General features: G+C 29.2%; 1 protein-coding gene across 2 annotated transcripts; it reads left to right on the top strand.

Moving 5' to 3' along the window:
* LOC107628420 lies at nt 924-3,896 on the top strand. 2 transcript variants are annotated; one of them, XM_016331097.2, is made up of 5 exons: nt 924-1,171; nt 1,300-1,396; nt 1,810-2,273; nt 2,646-2,925; nt 3,604-3,896. In XM_016331097.2, exons 1-5 carry the CDS (start codon nt 1,166-1,168, stop codon nt 3,621-3,623), a joined length of 867 nt encoding a protein of 288 aa, XP_016186583.1. In that variant the 5' UTR covers nt 924-1,165; the 3' UTR covers nt 3,624-3,896. The 2 variants fall into 2 exon arrangements, with proteins under 2 accessions (XP_016186583.1, XP_020971709.1); XM_021116050.1 differs by having other exon boundaries at nt 1,801-2,273.

Here is a 10,172-nt window from a genome sequence, read left to right as displayed (position 1 = left end):
AATAAATATTTGGTCTAATACCCTTAAATAAAAATCAGATCTACAACAAATTACACTACAACAATATAGATTATTTTTTAGGGTTATAATGTGTACAAGAAAATTAAAATTTGTCAAAAAAATAAATTTTGACATTATTTTAACTATGAAAATATGTTAATAAAAATTTTGTCAAAAATAGAATTTTTAACATATAAGTGATTGTAAAAAAAATTTAAATCTTATTTTGATAAATATTGGCTGTCAAAAATAATTTGTTAGAAAATTTTGAGAACATATTTTCTGTGATGCTTATTAATTGTCAAAAATACTATTTATTTTGACACTTATTGACTATAAAATATTTTCAACAAAAAATTTTAACAAAGAATGAAATGAGATCTTGAAACTAAAGAATAAATTGAGATTTTAAAGATAAAGAATGAGTAGTATAATCCTAAACTGAGAGCAGTGTGATGTCAAAATTAACAGAGCCCAAAAAAAAAGAAAAATAGTGGAGTAAATTGAAAACAAATGAGTATCGAAATTGAGGAATAATTTTCTACGGTCAAATTATTCATCAAGAAAACATAAAAAATTTGACATTTGTGATATTTGTCAAAAATATATATTAATTTTGACATTTAATTATGATATTAAAAAATAAAGTGTTAAAATAACTCTATTTCCTTGTAGTGTTAGTTCTTGACCTGTCGGATTGGAGATATAATGGGCAACCAAAAAAAAATATTTGATCTATTTACTCTCCAATTAATCAAACCACACAAGATGGTATTGGTGGGGGTCCAAACAATTTTTCACAAATTTACAAGCATACAAGTGTATGGCTAAGAACAATGCTACATAGTCTCAAAACATCTTGCTTATTTAAATCACCAATTGCTTCACCTATATACTATATAATATAGAGAATATACTATAAGCTCCATGTTACTTAGAATCATAAGCCAACCATTCCCTACTAAACTCCTAGTTGTCCCATCACATTCCTCAAATTAACCGCAAAATTTTCTTTGTCTTCATATAGAATCAAAGGCATCATAAGACAGCTCAGATAGATCTCCAAAGTTGTTTTTTGTTTATTTTGACTATCAAATTAAACTTACAACAAATACCTTGACACACTTATTTAATATTAATATATATATTCAGAGTGTAGCTAGCCATGCAGGTACACTATATATGTGCTTTAGTTTGTTATCTATTAACATGTGATATGATAGTGGAATCTTGAATGAATCATGCATTTTATTACCCTCATTTAGGCTAATAGCTCTCTTTTTGGTTCATAAATAACAGATTCTTCAATGGGTATTGTTTAAGAGGGTCCATGAACAAAAAGGAGAGTGCAACATTTCTGATACTCCAACTAAAAGAGAAGCTACCAGTACCACTTGTAAGTGCAATTCTTACAAATCTTATTCATATATAAGATTTAGCTTTTGTGTGCAACATGATGAGGAATTCTGATTTTACATATAAATGTCTTTCTTTTTAATTTATTATCATTATTTGATAAATTATATTCATCTCTTAAAAAATATGTAATATTTTTCACACTTGTAAAAAAGCATACCCCATACAACATGTTTAATATTTTAAAGAAGGTAGCACTAAATACTTTTGTAATCAGGACACATATTTTTTCATATTAATTATACTATGCGCAAAAAAATTAGCTATCAAATTAATCACATATAAAATGCATGTTAGAATACAAAATATATATTAAAAATAAGCTAAACAACACATATATTTTTACTGAGGATGCTTATTATGTCTTTCTATATTTTGTTTTAGATAAAAAAGGTAAAGGAAAAGATATAGTTGCATTGAAGCATTATAGTAGAAGATACAAAAGAACAAAGAGAGTTGAAGAGAGCAAGATTGGGTGCATCAGACTGAAAGCGTTTGCTTTTATATGTGGAAAAGATATTCCAAAGGCTTGTTTTTACCGAACCTTGAACTTGAATAAAAGAAGGGATTTTGTTCACTCAATGAAGATGAAGAGAGAGGAATTGTCAAGAGGAGTGGGAATCACCAAGAATGAAGATTCTTCTTCTTCTTCTGCTTCTCAGAATGTTGGGAATAAGAAGGTTTTGCCAATAACTGAAGGATCATCAACAAACTCAAGTGAAAGAAGTGAGCAGCATTTCAAAACCGTAGAAAATAAGAAGAACAAGAAGAAGAGTATTTCAAAAATGAAAGAGATTCTTAGATGGGCGGCTGCTGCTAAATCAGATAAGAGTAGAAGGAAATTCAATGGACAAAAGGTAAATAACTTGGATAAGATATCATTCATTTTCTATATACCTACTAAGTGATATTATTTTAAATTAAAGTCTATCATAGCTATAATTATGGTGATTTCTGTAGCTACAAGATCACACCTTTTCATATTTTTAATTTTTAGTTTATTCTCAAAATTTTTAAAAATGTTATTTTAATTTTGACAATATTTAAAAAATATTATCAAATGTATATAACTACTGTATTCAATATAACATATACTTTATTTTAATTTTCAAATCCGGATAAAACATTGAGAAATCTAGTCTATATATAAACTTCGCTAAAGAACATTCTTAACTTACTTTAATTACAACTCAAGAAAATCAAATCATGTTAGATCAAATACTTGTCAGGTCTTAGAGTTCAGAAGAGATGGGACCACAAAATCATCATCAGTTAAAAATGAAGATGATGAAGTTGGCATTGAGTCACCAAAGATCAGTTTCTCATTGGATATGGAACGTTGCTCCACCACATACTCTGTATACTCATCAGCAACATCAACAGATTCTTATTCCTTCATTGAAAATCAAAGAGCACACATTGCACATTCTAATATTAATGTTTCGGTTCAAGGGTGCGGTTATACCAACAATTGTAGACATGAAAATTGGATCACTACTGACTCTGAATGTAAGCCACCATAGCTTCTATCCCTTCGGATTAATTATTATTATTATTGAATTAATCAAGATATTGTTATATATTTTAATTATTACATATAAAATAATAATAAAAAATCAGACACCAATTCTCTTGTATTCTCTTTATTATATATATAGAACATTATATCATTATTGTTTAATTTTGCTAATGCTAATATCTGCCTTTTAGGAATTGGGAAAGAGAATATATAAATAGTGCATGCTATAATGTCTATGTTTACAATGATTGTAGTGGCTATATAACTTTAGCAATATTTAAAAAATATTATTACAATTAAAATAATATTTGTTTATTTAATAAAATTTTAATTTTAAAATAAAAATAAAAATATTACTAAAATATAAAAAATATAATTTTGATTTTATTTAACAATGCTTTTTAAATGTTAAAGTTGTTTAGTCATTCTAGCCACAGAAATCAAAGACGCTATAGACTCTATCAATATAAATACAATATTTTGATTTTTTTCAATATATATGCATTATTATTTTTCCAGGACTTTTTATAATAAAATATATGAATTAAATATGATTATTTTTATGGTTGTTATATAATGATTAAGTGATATACTTGTTGCCTGTTAATTAATTAATATTGGGTAACACTAACACAGACACTTGGTATATATTATTGTTTGATGAGCAGTTGTGGTGCTGGAACTATGAAGAAATTAAATGTGTACAAGGAAGATATCTTAGGCACGCCTAATTTCACATCGAGGGCGAGCTTTCATCAGAAAGTAGTTAGGGAGATTAATTGACAACCTAAGGGAGAGAAAAATGTAACATCAACTCTTAATGATCTTAATATACTAGACAGATCTATAAAGTGGGAATGTCCAGTGTATTATTATTATTATTATTGTTATTATTGTTAAAATAAAATGTCTGCTAATGTACGTTATGAGGATATAAATGAATAATATATACATACCTTTTGACATTCTATTTCCGTGCCAGAATTTACTCTTCATTATTATGTCAATAAATAAATAGTTTAGGAAGCGTTTCACCTTATACCAATGTACTTTATTACTGGGAGAGTGATATCCCATTCTTTTTTAACATTGAGATTTATAATAAAATATACTGAAGGATGAGATTAGGACAAAAGCTTTTGAGTGGGATTTGAGAGCATGATGAAAGAGACTTGTCCTTCCCTTTATAGATCAAAGAAGAGATAAAATTATAGTTTTGTCCTATATATGTTATGTAGTTTTACACCTATCCAACTTTTATTTTTGAAATTTTTTACTGCTATAAAATAAAAAAAAAAATACTTTTAAAAAAATTATTTTAATTTTATTTTTCAGGATCCGCTTTTTTCTTTTGTGGCCATGAGGGCAAGTTTGCCGTGATCCTAGCTAGGCGAACTTTATGCAGTAGTTTGTCGAGACTTAAGACGAATTTGATGATATTAGTTGTAGTTCGACTGATTCTTAGGCAAACTTTATGAAAATGACCAAATTTGCTGTTCTGGCAAATTTTGTTCCATCCCTACATATTTCACTGACTGAAAAAAGAAGTTGATCGGTTTGAAAAAAAAAAGTAAGGTATTATTTTTGTTATTAAAATTTTGAGTAAATTTTAAAATTATTTTTAATATTTAAGTTGTTCTATTTAAATTCCTAATATTTTAAAATTATCTCAATTTATTCTATCGTTAATGATCTATTAAAAGAATTGACGGTAGGATAAAATTAAAATGATTTTAAAACGTTAGGAATTTAAATAGGACAAAAATATTGGAAAAAAAAACTATATATTATTCTTGGAAGAATTACTAAATTAAATAAAATGATAAAGAATTTTAACAAAATGAATTACATTATAAATTCAAGATTTTTACTCGTATTTATAGAATGACTAGTATATAAATTTTTTGGATAAGAAAAAAAGTACATACACATATACAATAAAATATAAATGATATCTTTTATTTTTATAATATACTAAACTTCTTTAATATTTAATTTAATTAAATTATTTTTAACTTTTAAATAAATTTTAATTTTTTCTTCCATTAGAAAAAAAATATAAATTATACTTTTATTATATATATTTATCATACTTTTTTTTTCGAAAGTTTATCTACTATCATTCTAGAAGTATTCTATGATCAAGAAAAATCTTGAATTCGTAATATAATTTATTCCATTAAACTTTACTTTCATTTTACTTGATTTGGTAATTTTTTAAGAATAATGTATCATTTTTTACCTTAACGTTTTTGTCTATTTAAGTCATTAACATTTTAAAATCATCTCAATTTCGTTTCGCTATCAATTCTATTAACAGATCTCTAACAACATGATAACATTGAGACAATTTTAAAATGTTAGAGACTTAAATAGGACGATTTAAATATTAGGGATAATTTTAGGATTTACCCTAAACGTTGAAGACAAAAACGATACTTTCCTAAAAAAAATCACTTGCTCTCATTCAAGTTTTATTCTACAGAATATTTGGAATACCATTATTATCTATTCATTTTGGAGAAACAGTATATGATCAAAATGAAATAAATCCTTATAATAGTCCCTCAGATACATGCAATTATCTGAAATGATCTTCGAGATTCAAAATTTTTTATATTAGTCCCCCCAAATAGAGCTTTGAACACTATAGTGATCCCTGCCTCGTTTTTAACACTGAATTAGCTGTTGGAGTATTGATGTAATCATTTTTTACCACATTAGATAGTTCCAACGACTAGGAGACACAGATTCATTCTAATTTAGACTCAATTTGACCCCTTTCCCATTTTATAACTCTAATACCAAATATGCAGAGCGTAAATTTCATTTTTTTCGTCTCTTTTTTTCTTCTTCTCTATGTCTATAACTATTACAAACAGGTGATGTAGAATCTCCTTATTATCAAAGTACAAACTCACCTATCAATTTTGTTAATTTTTTCAAAGTTCTCTACTTATACAAATAACATTATTTATTTTATTCACATATATTTTTGTATTTATATTTTGTGTAACTAATATTTACTGATTTATTAGTTATATTCAAACCTCAATATATGTTTTATATAATAAACAACCATGTCAATTGAATTTTTATTTCATTATGTGCTATATTCTTATTGTTTAATGATTTCATTTATACAATTAAATGACAGTAATGATGAGTTCAAATCTTAAAATTGGATTCCATCAAAAATTAATTATATATCAACTGTATATAACTGTTACACTATTCACTTTATACTATTAAATTTTATGTTACTATTTGTTTATTTCTGTCGATAATTTACCGACAAATTTTTACCAATTACCGACAGATTTTTCTCGGTAAATTCTCCCCTCCATTTTTCCTGGAACGTCAAACTTTTCGACTGATTTTCTTTTTGCATGGAACACAATTTCTCTTACTGATGACACATGTTCATCCAAGAAAGTCTTGTTTTTAATGCTGCTATGTCTAAGATCAACAAACTTTTCATCCACCTGAATAATTCACCATCATCCATAAGAAACTAAACTGCCAACCCAAATAAAAAAGATTTACTAAGAAACATTGACTAAGTAATACTCAAATCGGACCATATCCATTTGACAACGAATGTGATCATAAACTAAGCTGGTCTTATCCGCAATAAGCTTCTCTGAATCTGATCTTGATTGCTCCTGTAAAGAATAGGTCAACCACCATAAGACACCATAGAAAGAGTGCATTAATATTAATATTTTACATCACAACCTCGAAAGACTTCTTAACGTCAGCAATACAATTCAATTGTGTTTGCTCAGCCTCTGATGCAAATTTTTCAAGCTTTTTTTATTCTTCAAAAAGTTTATCAACAAATTCTTGAGAGCGATCAGATATATCCTTTATTTGTTCAACGTTAAGATTGAATCTCTGCATTTAGAATAAATAGACCCCTTTTTTCGCTTGAAAGCCTCACCCTTCTGTCCCTCAACCCCTGAGATGTGTGAATCTTGTTGTGCCTATATTTCTTCGTACAATGAAAGTTGTAAATAATTATCAAACAAATAGGTCAAATTGAATTACAAATTGCTTGAACAGAGCAAAACAGAACAGATTCAATTTTTGTCCAAGCAAATGATTCAAACAAAAAGCTTCGCTTGCAGAAAAAAATTCATCAAAATCAAAGTAAACCCGCAGATTCAAACAAATCACAAAAGTAGAGTATGATAAACCCGCAGATTCACCCTCTATGCTTTTCTCTGCTTCTTTTTCCATGGGCAAGCTCTTCACGAATGCAGCAGGGAAAGATCTTTGCTCCGAAACCTCAGCAAAAGGAATATTGATTTGCAACTTCTTAGAGCCTTCCAAGAATTGTGAGTAGTGCTCGTCCTTGGTCTCCTTCTGGAGCTTCTCAGGGTGTGGTACTTCAGACTTTCTTCCCATAAGAGGGGTGTGTAATAGTGTTCTTCCAGCCTCTTCTTGAGCCTCTTTTTTATTTAGTTCCTCAACAGTGTGTACCACTTTAGGCTCAGCCTCCTTGGTCTCTATGTTGGCCTTACACTCTTCTTCTGGATTCAACTCCATGTCATTGGGAAGAGTGTTAGGAGGTCTCTGAAGTTTCAGAGGATATGGCAGTTTGGCTCTGTACTCTGGGGCCTTAGGTAATGCAGGATGAGTGTCTAGAGTAATTGGAAAGGGGTTGTCAGTACGCTTGGGGGGATGTCTTTTGAATTGATGTCCATTGCCCCCCTCTCTCTGGGCGTTCAACATCCACTCTACTCTCCATAGGGCATTCAACTTCCATCCTGCTTGAGTGATTCCTCCACCCTTGGACTTCCTTCCTAACTGGAGTCCTCTCAAATGAGTATAAGTACTGGTTATTGGCAACCATCTCAATGAGCTCATCTGCCTCTTCGTATGTTTCTATCAAGTGCAGAGAACCACCTGTAGAGGGATCTACTGACCTCCTAGCCATCTCAGAGATGGCTCATAGAAGATGACTATCTTTTCCCAACCTGAGAACATATGGGGGGCAGTCCCTGAACATAAGCTTGTACCTCTCTTAAGCATCATAGAGGGACTCGCTCTTCTTTTGCCTGAAAGTCTAAACGTCTATTATTAGCTTAGTCAATCTCTGCGAGGGAGAGAACCTACTCAGGAATTTGCTAACTGTCTTATCCCAAGTGTTCACACTTCCTCTGGTTTCAAAAATCGACCATAGCTTTGCTTGATCATTTAGAGCAAATGGGAAGAGTATTCGCTTGTAGACTTCAGGCTCCATTCCATTGGTCTCTACAGTGACACAGAACTGGAGGAAGTTAGAGATAAATTTATTGGGGTCTTCCTATGGTGTCCATGAAACTGACAATTATGCTGCATTAGCATGATCAGGTCTATGCTGGCCTTAAATTCATCTATTTCAATAGGAGGTACACTAATACTCCTTCCATAGAAGTCAGGAGTGGAAACTGGGTAAGAGCCTAGAGTTCTCCTGATTTGTGTATTTTCCTTCGGATCCATAGTGATTTTGGTATTCCTAAACCTCACAAGAGACAAGGAAAAGTGGGAGTCTCTATGTCAAAGTTTAGAGAACTCCCGGTGAGATATCCAAATTTTTTTTATTTCAAAAATAATAAAATAAAAATTAAAAAATTAGAAAACTAATTCAAAAACAAATAAAATAAAATAAAATAAATTTAACTTAGAAATTTCAAAAAATTTTAAAAAATTGGAAAGAAAGAGGTTTAAGAATTTTCAAAATTCAAGAAAAGAAAGAGAAAACACTAAAGAAACACCAAACTTTAAAATTTGAATTTAATTAAAAATAAGATAAAATAACAAAATTTGAAAATCAAGAAAATTAGAAGGAAAATTTTAAATAAAGATTTTCAAATTCAAATTTGAAAGAAAGACTAAAGAAACACCAAACTTAAAAATTAAAACAAGATAAAGCAAACAACTAATAAAAAAGATTTGAAAACAAAGATAGAAGATTTGGTTTTTTAATTATTTTTCGAAAATTAAAAAGGAAAAGGTCAAATAAAGATTTTAAATTTTAAAATTAAAAAGAAAAAATCAAGAGAAGGAAACAAGATAAGATATGATTTGAAAATTTAAAGATTGGAGATTTGATTTTGAAAAGTTTTGAAAATTGGGAAGAGAAAGTCAAAGAGAAATTTTGAAATTCAAAATTGAAAACGAGAAAAACTAACAAAATACTAATTTTTTAAAATTTGAATTTAAGTTAAAGATAAGATAAGTTTTAAAAATTTAAAAATTTAAAAATTCAAATTTTAAAAGAAAGCAAAACTAACAAGATACTAACATTTAAAATTTTAAATTTGAAACAAGATAAGATAACAAAATTTTGAAAGTCAAAGAAAAAGATAAAATAAAGATTTAAAGATAAACAAGATAAAGAATAAAATTAAAGAGATTACTAACGGGACACCAAACTTAAAATTTTTAAATTAAGAATGAAAAAGATTACAAGATTTTCGAAAATTTAAAGAAAAAGGGTTTTAAATAAAATTTAAAAATTTTAAGAAAAGAAACCAAGAAAGTTCGAAAAAAAAGAAAAAAAAAGAAAAAAAAAGAAACATAATTAACAAGAAAACAATAAAAAGTACTTGATCTAAGGAGCAAGACAACCGGTAGTTGTCAATCACGAACAATCTCCGTCAACGGCGCCAAAAACTTGGTGCGCAAAATTAGAACTCGCACAACTGAACCGGTAAGTGTACCGGGTCATCCAAGTAATACCTCAGGTGAGTGAGGGTCGATCCCACGAGGATTGCTGGATTGAGCAAGCTGTAGTTATCCTGCAGATCTTAGTCAGACGAATAGAAAGTTGATTGTTATTGTTGTAGGCGCATAAACAAAACAATAACAAAAGCAATTAAGAATTGACGTCGACACAATAGTGAGAAAGCAGTTAAGGCTTCGAAGATGCTTGTTCTTCTGAAGTAATACTTCTTATTGACTACTTTAATGATGAGTGATTCATCCAATGGCAAGGCTGTAAGTGATTAAGCCAGGGATAGTGGTCATTAATCTCCTCTGATCCAAACCAAATGCCAGAACTGGTCAGTCAATATGGACAAGGGTGAAGCTCATGCAATTCAATCTTTGATGATCCTACTCAAAATGCCACAGACAAGGTCGGATCTTCCGGATTGGAGAATGAAGCTCTATGATTCTAGCCTTAGTGCCACAGAGACCTCAATTACCAATGACTAACGAGATTATATGTCACATGTAGGGGTGGCAA

Source organism: Arachis ipaensis, chromosome B02 (assembly GCF_000816755.2).
Source record: "Arachis ipaensis cultivar K30076 chromosome B02, Araip1.1, whole genome shotgun sequence".
Classification (NCBI taxonomy): Eukaryota; Viridiplantae; Streptophyta; class Magnoliopsida; order Fabales; family Fabaceae; genus Arachis; species Arachis ipaensis.
Note: the sequence above shows the minus strand (reverse complement) of the source record. Positions and strands in the feature narration are given on the sequence as shown.

Bases quoted from the DNA above. Each gene is read 5' to 3' on its own strand.
- LOC107628420 (XM_021116050.1), top strand. The intron at 2,274-2,645 runs GTAAATAACTTG...AATACTTGTCAG, and splicing joins GGAAATTCAATGGACAAAAG to GTCTTAGAGTTCAGAAGAGA. The intron at 2,926-3,603 runs GTAAGCCACCAT...TTTGATGAGCAG, and splicing joins GATCACTACTGACTCTGAAT to TTGTGGTGCTGGAACTATGA.